The 13,277-nt window shown below is 39.3% G+C and overlaps 2 protein-coding genes across 2 annotated transcripts; one reads left to right on the top strand and one right to left on the bottom strand.

The window, feature by feature from the left end:
- The first annotated feature begins 2,295 nt into the window (after positions 1–2,295).
- szl (sizzled) lies at positions 2,296–4,831 on the top strand. The gene is made up of 4 exons (XM_006782517.2): positions 2,296–3,564; positions 3,678–3,844; positions 3,991–4,083; positions 4,193–4,831. The coding sequence occupies exons 1-4, from the start codon at positions 3,284–3,286 to the stop codon at positions 4,501–4,503; spliced, it is 852 nt and encodes a 283-aa protein (XP_006782580.2). The 5' UTR covers positions 2,296–3,283; the 3' UTR covers positions 4,504–4,831.
- A 2,178-nt stretch (positions 4,832–7,009) lies between these two features.
- On the bottom strand, positions 7,010–11,336 carry dbx2 (developing brain homeobox 2). The gene is made up of 4 exons (XM_035915924.2): positions 10,848–11,336; positions 9,896–9,979; positions 7,821–8,005; positions 7,010–7,592 (listed from the first exon to the last, which is right to left on the bottom strand). The coding sequence occupies exons 1-4, from the start codon at positions 11,122–11,124 to the stop codon at positions 7,407–7,409; spliced, it is 732 nt and encodes a 243-aa protein (XP_035771817.1). The 5' UTR covers positions 11,125–11,336; the 3' UTR covers positions 7,010–7,406.
- Between the last annotated feature and the right edge of the window lie 1,941 nt (positions 11,337–13,277).

Below are 13,277 nucleotides of genomic sequence, written 5' to 3'. Positions count from 1 at the left end.
CTGACAGAGGCGAGGCTGCCGGACACTGGCGCCACCGGGCCCTCTGACCACCACCAGTAGGCAACGGGTGAAGTGTCTTGCCCAAGGACACAACGACCGAGACTGTCGGAGCCGGGGCTCGAACCGGCAACCTTCCGATTACAAGGCGAACTCCCAACTCTTCAGCCACAATCGCCCCTAAATACCATGTATTCTGTTTTTGTACCACTATTATTTTTGCACCATGACACCAAGACAAATTCCTCATGTGGGCAGAAACTTCGAAATAAACAAATAAACATTTTCTGAGCTAAATATGATACATTTACCTAATGAGGGACAATAAATTATATTTCTATAAGCTGTAAGCTGAAAATTAGTATTTTATGCATTTAAACTGGGAAATTCATTGAAAAAATAAAAATTCTGCGTATAAATATATATGCGTAGCTTACTCGATTTTAGGTATTTAGTGTAAGACTCACTTTAACTTAAAATGAAAACGGTAACAGGTAATGATGGACTGTTTAAGTCCATTTGACAGCCCTGAACTTAAAAGATGATCGCTTGGTCATGCAGATCCTCTGCTCAATGTCTATGAAAGCCAGATGGTGCAGAATATGTAGGAAAATGGCTAAAGCTACTCTTAATTGTTGGCTTTAGGGGATAATTGTCCAAGCTAGACTGTCTACTGTATTAAGACAGAGCTGCTCAGGTATTACGATTACTACACTATCACCTTTTCACTAACTGAGGTAGGGGTAGGCAACACATTACTAAGACAGACACTGTGTCTACAAGGCAGCCATTAGGCTCAACAATAGATCCCTGCTGGGCACTCAGCAGGGGGAGCTTGTTAAATGTGTTGACCTATTCTCCCAAATTAGTCTTGAACTATTATTGCTCAGTTAGTCCCCATCTTACTGACTGTACTCGTCTACCCAAGCTCTGGAACCAGTCTCCGCTCATCAGATTGTAAAAGTTGACTAAGCTGTTGCTCAGTGGAGGACTTGCAACCATGGAGGGCTCAATGGTGCATTGTCCTCACAGCAGACAGCGTTGACACACACAAATGTGGTCAGTCAGAAAGCACTTTACTTTGTCATCTCTGATCACCAGCCACAGGAGGCTGGTTAGGATAGAGACTTCTTGTTTGTAAGAGAAAGTCTTAGTGCATCAGCCTCAGATACAGATCTAAACCTAGAGACAGACGATATCAAAACAAACATGACGATGCTGTAATGGAGTTCTGTTGTATTAACAGAACTTGACAAATGAGGGTCTTTATCTGTGGTTGACAAATAAAGATGAGACCTTTGGTCTGTTGAATAGGTTTTTGGGATGCACTTTAGGCTTAATTCTCACTGACGGTGGATGCTATACATTGCTGTGTTATTAAATTATTTATTGTTATTATTTTGTAAAAAATAATAATAATAATTTGAAGTATTTTTTTACATATTTTCTCAGGATATTTTTCCCACCTCAAATGTGCATAGGATATTTATGGACATGTTACTAGAGAAAGAAGAATTGAAATGGTCTAAATTCTCTAAACTGATCTGGAATATGTCATTATGTCACTGTATTGGTTAATGAAACAGGAATTTTCTCAGCTTCTATTCCATGAAATGGATAAATTAAAGATGGGCCAATATTTTACATCTGGATCTGAGGTTGGGTTATTGGTAGATCAAAGCCAGGTGTGCCAGAGGAGACACTGGTTTGCTAATGAGAACTGGAGGCTCTTCAGATGAGTCTCCAATTAGGAAGCAGGAACACATGAAAGAGGCTTGCTGTATAAGGGAGACAGCCTGACTGTCTACAAAACCTCATTTATTTATTTTTAAATAGAACTTTCAGAGATGCAAAACAACTTCATACACAAACTGCATTCCAAAAACGCTGGGATGCTGTGTAAACAGAAACAGAATGCAATGATTGTTATATATTAGAAACCCATATTTTAAATTAATATTAGAACACAGAAAAATTGTGGAACAGTTCCTTAACATAAAATGTTTAAGGACTGGTGAATATCTAATGAATCATCTAAATAAAATTGTTTGAAAATTATGCAAATCTGGAGAAATCTCTGTGCGCAAGGCTGAAAATCATTGGACCCCCCATGATCTTCAGGTGCTTAAAAACAGGCATTCTGTGATGGAAATCACTGAATGGGCTCAAGAACACTTCCAGAAATCATTGTCCGTATACCCTGTTTGCTGTGTCATCCACAAATACTGGTTAAAGTTTAGTCTTGCAAAAAAGTGGCCCTGTGTGGACATAATCCAAGAATGCCAGGCCAAAGGTCATTTAAAATGGACCGTAGCGAACTGGAAAAGTGTTCCACAGTTAGATGAATAGAACTTTGAAATTATTTTTGCAAAACATAGACTCCACATTCTCTACACTAAAGATGAGACAGACCATCCAACTTATCACCACTCAGTTCAAAAGCCTGCGCAAGTGAAAGCACATCATTAATACTTAAATGCACACACAACCTTTAAAACAACATCCTGACAACACAATTTTCACTGTTTAGCACGACGATCCTAAACCTGTAACTGCAGCTATTACAACAACGTGGCTTTGTATAGTTGAAGAGTCTGTGCACTGAAATGGCCTAAATGCCATCCAGACCTTACACCAACTAAAAACATTCGGAGCATCATAAAATGAAAAATAGGAAAAGAAGATCCGGGACTGCTGAGCAGCTAAGGTTTTATAACAAAATCCAGCAGCTGCTCTCCTCAGATCTCAGACATTTACAGACTATTTAAAAAAACGGTAATGCTACACAGTCGTAAACATGACCCTGTCACAACTTTTTTGTGTGTGTGTGTGAAATTTTGCTGCCATCAAATTCAAAATGACCCTTTTTCCCCCTGAAAACTGAAACTTTCCTTTTTTCTTTCTCATTAACATTTTTGTGCCCTGTACAAATATAAAAGCAAATGCAGGAGACTGTGTGACTTAACTGAGTGGTGAAAGTTGGGGCTGGGATTCCCCAGTGTTTCCCCCTCCCCGCCCCCTAGTCCACACACCATCTGCTTACTGCCACCCCCCCTGTCGTCTGCGGTCATCACAAAACAAGTCGTTATCTCCAAAGACACGTCTCTGCATCTTTGATTGGTGGTTGATAACAGACCTACAGACTCATGGGGCTGGCTGACCTTGCTGTATATATATCATGCCATTTCAGCAGAGACAGCAGAGAATGGCAACGAGAAAGCTGGTTTAAAGCTCTCCCTGTTTAACCTTGTGTCCTCTCCTGGTTTGGCTTTCTGATCCTGACATTATGGCTGTTTTCTTCACTGTGGCTCTTATGACTATGGCTTGTCCTTTACTGGCATTTGACATGGGTCAGTCTACTCGTTGTGTTGCCATTCCCCACAAGATGCATGTCTGCAAAGATGTTGGATACTCAGAGATGCGTTTGCCAAACTTTTTGGGCCACAGTAGCCTGGAAAGCGAGGTGGTGCCACATTCAGAGGATTGGAGGCCGCTGTTGCAGACAGGCTGCCACCCACAAGCACAAGCCTTCCTCTGCTCCCTCATTGCCCCTGTTTGTCTTGACACGTAAGTAGATTTTCTGTGTTGAGCTTTGCTTTCTTTTTATTCTTTCCTTTAATAATCATGACCGTTGTAATCTTGTTTGTTCACTGTGTAACATCTTGTTGCTATTTGTTCAGTTTCATCCAGCCCTGCCGTAGTCTGTGTGTGACAGTAAGGGAAAGCTGTGCCCCAGTGCTTGCCTGCCAAGGACACTCATGGCCTGATGTTCTTGACTGTGACCGATTCCCTGCTGAGGAAGACATGTGTCTTTCTCACCATGGAAAACCTGGCATCTTTTCTAAAGGTAAAGACCACATGTTCATTATTAAGGATTATAATGTTTAATTCCACTGGAATAATAGAAAACCAGTTCCTTACTCTTTCAGGTTGTTTTATGATTACCACATATGCTCAACAGTTATTTTAAATAATGTTTGATTTTTATCGCAGGGTTGCCTAAATCTGCCTGTCAAAACTGTCCTTATGTGGAAGAGGCTCCTGAATCAAAAACAATCTTGGATTCTTTCTGCAGCCATGATTTTGGTACGTTCAAAAAATCTCTCAAAAAGCTGCGGTATAGTCACATCTGTTTGTTTTTGTCACAACTTCCGATTTTCCTCATGTTTATTTATTTATTTATTTTCCTTTACAGCTGTTACTGCTAAACTCCACCGTCTTCGCCTACCCACAGGAGAGCCAGAATTTGAAATTGAGGGGCGGGTCGAGTTTATCCGTCAGGGTCCTCTGTTGCTCTATGACACCCGGCATCTGCTCCAGCAGTGGCTCCTTATCAACGTTAGATGTGCCCGTGCACTTGTGCGTCCTGGGAGGTCACAGCTTTATGTGCTGACTGGTTCTGTGCAGCATGATGGGACCCTTTCTCTGACTCGTGTCTTCCCTTGGCACAGAAAAGATGCAAACATTGCGGTGGCATTTCGAAAATGGAAGCACCACAGATGTTGAAGGGACATGGACCAATACAGGAGCTTGAAATCTGTGTTTTGAGGCACAGATGGAGCTCAGTGGCACTGGGTTTTAAGAAGCATTTGTAAAAGAGGGTAATTGTTATGAGAACAGACTCTGACTCAAGCAATTTGCTCATCTGAGCAGGTCGCCGTCTCATTTAATCTTTGTTAGTGCTTTTGTTAGCACACTGCATTAAGACGCACTGAAACCTGTACATAGTATTATACATATAAATTTATAGTAGATTATATTTTCTGTTAAAAGCTGTATTTATGATGTTCCATGTGTTGTTTGGAATAAATGACAATAAAATAGTTGTCCTATGAAACCACATATTTGTGAGGTTTCTTTCCCTCATGCTTATGCTCAAAAGCCTTGCTTTAGCCTAGTATGTTTATCTCTTTAATACAACAGTTATTTAGTTATTGCTCTTACAGAAGATAACTAATACAAATCAGAAATAAAAATCAGTTAACACTTATGTCACCACAAGGTGGCACACTAATGCCACTTGTTCTGAAACATTGCATAATGTAAAACTAACACCTAGCATGCAGTAATGGTTACAAATTGGATTGCCTATAAATTGTTCTGCATAAGATACCAAACTGTTTTAAATGTCTTGATCACTATGTTCACAGCGTGAGGCCCATTCTGTGTAATGCTAATGAGAAGATCAATCACTCCCTTTACATTTCAATAGTCTTGTTTTCACAGCTCGGCCAAACAGACATAGTTCATGAACAATGGATGTGTTTGGTACTTTTGAAAAATCTACTTTTGGGTTTTATGTTGTCTTGGAGTTTAAAATAAATGCTAAATATTTGACTGTTTTGGTGAAAGCCAAATCAGCCTCGGGAATAGCTGTGAAGTAAAATCATCAGCATTCCATATAATTCACAATGTGTCACATGTGTGATGTGATGAAGGTTACTTTGATAATGGTCATTTATTTAAAATCATTTATGTGAGCTGAAAATGAATAGGAGACAAGCGCAACAAATTAAAAATCTTTTATTTATCCCCAATAATAATGTTCATTTCTTTATTTGAAATGTCTGAGTAAGTCTAGTGTCTGTAATACCTTTTCCCATGTGGGTACATTGGCTAAGTTGCTAAATAAGCAAATTGTATGACATGAAAATATCATTTTTATCCACTACAAACAAATTTGTGTTTGTGGAATTTAAGAATGGTGATTTTTTTTCTTTCTAATTGTTCATGCTTGAATTTTCAATGCGTGCCAACGCGCTGGTCCCGATGGACAGGCGGGATTCCATGTTCCTTTCCTTTCAGATCTCTCTATTTCATAGAGTCACACAACAGTCTTCAAGAATGCATGGCATCTCACAGACCTGCATGCTAAATTTGTGGGGTTTTTTCATGCTTAACAATGATCATCAATCACTACCCATTAGCCTTTATCTGTCATTCATTTATCATCATCAACCACCCTCATTTGAGTTGCCATTAAAACAAAACTATAATTGTGTAGTTTGTTTCCCTGTGTTCACAAAACAAAAATATTATTTCTTTCTTAACCAACAGAAAGTTCCACACATGGTAACCAAACACCACGTGACCAAGAGAATACTCTGGTCACTGAAAGTGAGTTCATGATGTTGTTAATGATAAAGACATATGGTTAAGATTACAAATAAGTAATCTCACTCAATCATAGTAGCAAGACATTTTTTTGGTATGATGACTGGAGTGAAGTTATATAGTAACAAGTTATTTAAGCTTTTCTTTCACATGCAACAACAACAACTGACAGGGTTGATTCTGACGCTATCTGTGGGTCTGGAATGAGCTCCTGTCACAACTACTGGAGCATGTAACGGGATCACAATCAGGATCAACTAGTACAGCTTCAACAAGGGTCTAGGGCTCACTGATACAGTGCATTTTAATGATTCACACTGCAGTTGAAAATGTTTCACTTTGTGTTCACTGCAAATCTCAGATGATTTTTTATGTTTGCAGGAATGAAGTATAAAATATAATTATGGCAAATTATGGAATATATATTCTGCGTCTTCTTAATACTCAAAAGTTCACTTTTAGTCCATATATAAATCCATCATCACCATGCATTCTTTGAAATAATTTGTTTTTTCCCCGTTATTCTTTTCAGCACATATTCGAAACATGGGTTACATTTCTGCATAGAGTTTAGTTGTTCTTCAGACTTTTTCCGGCTATAAACAAGGAGGATTCGACCATCATATCCTGCTGCTTCTGCAGAGACTCCAATGAAGTCAAAAATCATCTCTGCAGCCTGAAATGCACTCAGCTGGACTGTGATCACGATAGTGCGTGATTTATATACAATTCTGTTTTAAACAACAATTCATTATGGTTTTTGATACCTTCATTGTAATTATGCTCTTCCATTAACAAGATTATATTAAAGAGCAATGAATAGTATATAGTAGGGTGATCACTAAGCACAAACAATGCCTAAAACAGGAGTTATTGAAATGCTTTATTTACAGTTGGACAAAAATATTTACAAAATATAGAAAGTGAAACATGAGTTCCAATGGACTTGGATTACAAACAAAGCATAAGTGTAGAGCTTATGAAAATGTGAAATATAAAACAGCCTAATATGGAAGTGCAGTAAATGAAGTGACTCATTCGGGCCTTTAATGGACTCCAATTACAGTCTCTCCTGGAAATACTTGTCAGTGTAATAGCCATGAAACTGCTTACTGAAGCCAGTGCACTGCAATGTGATTGACCAAGCAGCTGAACCAAATTGCATTTATCATGTCAAGAAACGTGCCATACACATACACAGACAATGTTTCATCCATATATTTTTAGAACCCTCAGAGTATTGTAGTCTTTTTATTTTGTAGATGTAAAGTTTGCCCTCCGTACATTATGACCTCTCATGTGTCTTTGGCACTCTTTTGCTTTGATGATCTCTCTGTTTTTGCATTAGTGTAATTCTGTGGTTCTTCTTCCTGACCAAGACCGCGGGCCATGAGCTCATCCATTGGGGAACGAATGTTATGAACCTCCTTCTCTTTACAGTTTCGCCACTTCATGCGCCGGTTCTGGAACCAAATCTTTACCTAAAGCAGTGCGACAGTGTAAAGGTTTTAGTTCAGTTTGTGAAGTCCTTCATTATAATTATGTTAGCTTCTCATTTTAAGTTGTAAATCCAGTTTAGAGATCGTGGTCACTGTGTGGAATTTAGGTTTGATCTTTAAGGTGAGCTGTTACAGCTGTCACTTTCCCCTGCACCCTTTTGTAAGGCAGGATCACATATTCGAAACATGAGCTCATTTGAATTCGATTACCTGTGACTCCTTAAGGCTGAGATTAGCTGCCAGTTTGTTCCTGTCTGTCTTGCTAATGTACTTCTGTCTTCGAAAGGTCCTCTCCAGCTCCTTCCTTTGTTCTTCAGAGAACACAGCTCTCCTAAGGATCCCTCTACGTGAGTTTGGACTTGCATTAGCAGACCACATCTGAATGTTTGCTCCCTCTGAAAGTGAATTAGGAACAATAACATGTCAGTTTATTGACATCAGTTTCAAGTACTAGACATATTCAATGGGCTATTTATTAGAGCAATAAAAATCAATGGTGGGTAGTTCATCTCTGCAAGGTAGGTTGTAACACATACTGTATCAGTTTAAACAAAAAGTGTAGATTCATGAAAAAACATCTTGGAGAAGGTAAGTAGCAGACAGTGGAACACCAAGGTAGTGTCTTATAAACTGAAACAGGTTATTCAAGCTTTGGATAAAATCGGATCTTCTTCACACTTATAATATATCCACTTACTGTTTCACATTTCCTACTTTTTCAAACCCAGTTGTCTTTGTCACACTTACTTTATCACACATTCTTGAATCCTCTTTCTATTTGTCCAATTTAACAAACTGGGGGTGACTAAATGAGAATAGAAAACCATTTCAACCTGGAAAAAGGAGATTTGGTGACCTGTGAGGGCCAATACCACGCTGCTTCACTCACAGGTGCACACACAACAAAAGTCAAGTGAAACAATTTATCTGATCTATTCAACATTGCCTTTTTAATCTGTACGACAAATCTGCACATAGACCACCTCTAGAGAGCACAAAACTGGTTTGGACATGCTTTTCACTTCTCTATTGGCATTCAATAGCTTTTACTTAAATAGCTGATTACCAGGTCATTCCTGGGCAACGTGTGTCTCCCCTAGTGGGCCAACTATAGAGCCATATGGGACACCAACAATAGAGCTGTTCAATGGAAATGCCATTACTCGATGGTTCAGTGGCCCAACACTAAATCTTTTCTCTTGAAAGTTTGAAGCCAGTTTGTATGTGAAGATGAGCTCAAATAAGTCTATAAAAGTCACTTTCATTGAATGCTTTATGTCCTAGTCAAGAGGTCTTCAATGGGCAGGAATGAGTGTTGAAGGACAGGAGAAAGACGGGGGGTCGGCGGACCAAGCTCTGTAGCCACACAATGGGTGGGGGATGTTACTTGTCCAGCCCTCTTCTACTGAAAAATGGGAGACTTTTTTGTGCTTAGTGGAGTTCATTGCTGGAGTGAAAAATTGCAGTGAGGTCGCGTGTGGATGGTGGAGTGAAAGTGGCAATTGGTCACGGCTAGAGTTGGCATTGTTTCGTTGCCAGGCACTGTGGGAAAGTGTCAACCTACTAAGGGGACCCCAGGGACTTGTGGGATGACGGCTTTCTGATTTGTGCTATTTTGCACGACTCTTGACAGGCATCACAGGGTGCAGAAACTAATAACTTCCAATTAATGAGGGAAAATGACCAAATATCAGAACTGCCTGACTTATTTCAGTCTTTTAAATGATGATGTAGAATTAGTACTCTTCACAAATCCTAAATTAGATACTTTGAACCATGCCTTAAAAAATGTAAATTTTCCTTCAGTGGAAGCAGTAATAGCTTTTGTAACTGTTGCCTCATTTTATTCACCTTCAAAGTTTTATTTCAAACTTTTTGTGTTGCCACCCAAACTTGTTAATGTGCTAAGGGAGTAAAGCTTTGAAACATTTGGCCTTACTCAGCAGTAAGAATCACCCACACCTGGTAGTTATTATCTTAATATAGCAGAAGACAAGATGTTTATTAGTGCTGCATATTTGCACTATTAAATGTGTATTTGCATGTACAAAAAAAGGTGCGTGTCTGTGTGGGGGGGCCTCTGGGACTCTTAAAAGCCTTGCAGCCCACCCCTCTTTCCCTTTCCTAAACAGCCGTGAATGCTTATGAATAGAGCTGTGCAGAACTGAACGGAGAATTAGCTCTTTGGCATTGCATCGGTAATTAGCTGTGGAGAGCATGGGAGACCCTGCTGCTAATGCTTAGAGAGTAGCTGAGGCATTGCTGATGAGGCATAAAACACTCACTGGAGAAGACAGGAGGGGGGCTGGACCCACCGCAGCATGCCAACAGATACTGCGGGCTCGGCAGGAAAACACTGCTCAGCACATCTGCAAACACAGGGACAGTCAGATACGGTAATGCGATTGCCAGGTGTAATATCTGTGATCCCCAAAAGAACTTACCTGAATCACTAAGCTCATATTTCTGAAGGCCTCCAAAACTGAGTCTCAGATTGTATTTAAACATTAACGGTTTTAAAATAAACTGGCATTTGTGCGAATTATGATTAGACATTTTAAAATATTTTTAGAAGTCAGATTTTGTAGAAACTAAGTAAATAGTAAAATTGATGCATTTACTTACATCTTTGCTTACCAGTTGTATGTTGACTGAGCTGTTATCAGTCACTAGTTTTCTGTCTTTTAACTGACATTTATTTGTAAATTTGCATAGAATTTAGAGACTGTTCTGTTAAATATTTAGACTACATGTAATCACATTTTTTAGCATTTACAAATTGATGTTAAAAAACTATTTTTTTTAATTTATTTATTTTTTTACAAAATGTCATTACTCAGTGATTATTATTTCTTTCATGCAAGGGTATAAATCTGTTAATTATCTGTTCATTTTTTCATGTCTTGGACTCACACCATCGTGGTTTAGTGTCATCATGACACTATTAGCAAAGATGGATATACTTACCTACTTTCATGTTTTAGAAAACCTCTAAGCAGCATCAAAAGTAGCAGTATTACATTATTAATTGAACAATGTTTTTCCTCTACATATCTGGGTTTGATAGATGGTGCAAGACCAGGGGGAAAAAATTAGTGTGATTTGAATGTAAAGTTGTAGCTTTACATTCATAAAAAAAACAACTACATTACATTACAATCAAATTAAAATTACATTACAAGGAAAACAGTTTACATTTTGTTTAAAGGTTCACTTGCATAAAAACAATCTCTTTACCAGAACGTGGCAGATGTGGCCCTCCTAAGTCTTTCACTGGCCGAAAACTTTGGGTCCGACTTTCCAAGGCTCCGTCTTCAGGGCCCCAGGTTCTCCTTGGGCATTCACACGCTGCTCGTCTCAGGTGTCCACTCGTTGTCCATTTTGAAGCGGCTGAAGGTGTCTGAGACTGCAGCAGATTGTCGATAAGAAAACTCTTTCCTGAGCTCCCATATCCCGGTACAGCAGGAGGACAGCCAGCCATATTCTTCCTGGTACAGCTCTGAACTGAGACCATCCTGATCACACAGTGACCTGAACACTAGAGTTTCCTCTTCAGCAGTCACAGCCCAGTGACACTAAATTCTCCTTTAATCCCTTTTTGAGTGACTAGGCCAACTTCATTAAACTCTGAAAAAACAACCACAAAAAAAAAAACAAAAAACAAAAGTTGTCTGCTCTTCCTCCTTCGGGCCTGCACTATGCTACAGGACTGTGTCACGATTGGCCGAGGGGCTCTAATGTGCTTCTCAATTCAGATAAGGCTGGGGCCTTTCTGGAGTGGCAGAAGGTGGGTCTGGCTCATTCATTATGTCAACTAGCCTATTAAATGATAGACACCAGAGACAATGAAGTGCTGGCCAAAGTTTAGCATGCACCAAACACTCTTCTGCAGTAGTAAATAGTTCTCTCCTTTCTCCAGCCTCCTTCGGAGCTCTATTGTGCACCATGCATGTCGTTCATTTGTCCTCTGTAAGAGTTTTTTCCATTGCTGAATGTTTAAAAAGAACATCTTGCGTTTTTCTGGAATATCAGTTGGCAAATTAATCCGATTGTAATGTTTTTGCCTCACTTATAAGCAAATTTCAGTAGGTGTCATAAAAAGAAAGTGTCCAGTTGCTTTTCTAAATCACTTGCACAAGACACCTTGCACTGTTTACAAGATAACTGGGCTTATTTAAGCATGCAGTTTAATTTCTTAATAAATAATGGAAAAACCCTTAATTTTTTTAGTTAAAATAAACCTTTTGATTGAAATTTACAATTTTTTATCTTATTTTTCTTCCCTCTGGTTGCAACTGATATTAGTTGCAATTTAGGGTATTTTTTTCTGTAACATATTATATGCAATAAACAGTGCAATGAGCAACATTTGTTTATGTTTGAAGACAAACCCTCAGAACTATGATTTGTTCAGTTTTGGTAATTGTTGCAGAACTCTGTTTGTCAGCTTTAAAAATTTTACATGTACAAATGATTTTACAGAGATCCATAAAGCTCCTCAGGCAGAAAAATCAACCATTTAAATATTCAGTTTTCACTATATGGATTGTATGTGTTGCATATTAGTATGTTGCAGCTTCGAGATATAGGTGGCCACCCAAATACACACGTGTGTTAGTGTTTTGGCATAAACACATCCAATAAGAGGCTTGTGTAACCTTTCACACTGCAGCTAATGATCCTCAACATTGTCATAGAAAGTCCAACAAGAGGGGCGACAGACCCGTAGTTTAGGCACAGTAAACAGGCATATCCACACTCATCTGGGAGCGTGTTTGTGTGTTTGTGGGGCCGACTGGGAGCGCCAGGCTGCGCGTGTAGATGCCTCATGCTGAGCATGGAAATTGGCCCAGACAGCTCAGGCTATTGTGTGATGGCCAGGGAGCCAAAGGTTGCTTGTAATCAAATTTGAGGTTTTATTCCTCAGGCTGGTGGAGAACGCATAGTGCTCTGTCACATGATGAGTGTTAGCGCGTCTGCGTGCACTTTCCACTGTTGTTAAGCGAGTTCATGTTAACATGCTTCACATAGACCAGTGGCTGTGATAGCCCCCTGAAGCTTTTTGTTTGCCGGAGAGTCATTTGTTTACATGACAGAGAGAAAGCAGGAGGGAAGCCTAGACTCTTGTTTAGTGCTATTTTTAACTGTTTTTGTTTCTTAAATAGCTTATTGTGCGTCAAGGCATGTTTTATGTGATAACACTGAGGACTTTCACCAAGTCACGTTCTCTGTTCTTAAATTAGCATTTGAGCAAAAAATGTCAGTGTAGTAAGTTTAAAAGAGGTCAGAAACATGATGACCCTCATCAAAGCATTATGCGCGTCTATTAACATCGTATATTTCTCTGTGTTCAGTGACTTTTTTTTTTAGGTAGAACAAATCTCATCCAACTTTGTGCACATTTTAAAAGGCATCAGTAAGCACGTATCATTATTAAAATTCACCACTGTGTAATTAGCCAGATTCCAATAGAGCTCTCCAGGAGAGGGAGGTATAATTAGGCTTTTCTTGACGGGTAGGTCTTAGAAACACCCTGAAGCAAGTTCATGTGAATTTATTTGATGCCCATCTCTTTTTAGAACTGGAGGGAAAAAACAGGGCTCCCTTCATTCAGAATCCTCACAATGGGTCTGTTGAAAACTAGCACTCTGCAGACCGACTGAGATC

This window comes from Neolamprologus brichardi, chromosome 7, assembly GCF_056152115.1.
Source record: "Neolamprologus brichardi isolate AB-2024 chromosome 7, ASM5615211v1, whole genome shotgun sequence".
NCBI lineage: Eukaryota > Metazoa > Chordata > Actinopteri > Cichliformes > Cichlidae > Neolamprologus > Neolamprologus brichardi.
Note: the sequence above shows the minus strand (reverse complement) of the source record. Positions and strands in the feature narration are given on the sequence as shown.

Excerpts from the sequence above, each read along its gene's own strand:
- szl (XM_006782517.2), top strand. The coding sequence starts at position 3,284 with ATGGCTGTTTTCTTCACTGTGGCTCTTATGACTATGGCTTGTCCTTTA. Across the intron at positions 3,845-3,990 it reads ACCTGGCATCTTTTCTAAAG|GGTTGCCTAAATCTGCCTGT; the intron begins GTAAAGACCACA and ends TTTTTATCGCAG. Across the intron at positions 4,084-4,192 it reads TTTCTGCAGCCATGATTTTG|CTGTTACTGCTAAACTCCAC; the intron begins GTACGTTCAAAA and ends TTTCCTTTACAG.
- dbx2 (XM_035915924.2), bottom strand. The coding sequence starts at position 11,124 with ATGGTCTCAGTTCAGAGCTGTACCAGGAAGAATATGGCTGGCTGTCCT. Across the intron at positions 8,006-9,895 it reads CCCCCCTCCTGTCTTCTCCA|AGGGAGCAAACATTCAGATG; the intron begins GTGAGTGTTTTA and ends ATTCACTTTCAG. Across the intron at positions 7,593-7,820 it reads TCAGCCTTAAGGAGTCACAG|GTAAAGATTTGGTTCCAGAA; the intron begins GTAATCGAATTC and ends GCACTGCTTTAG.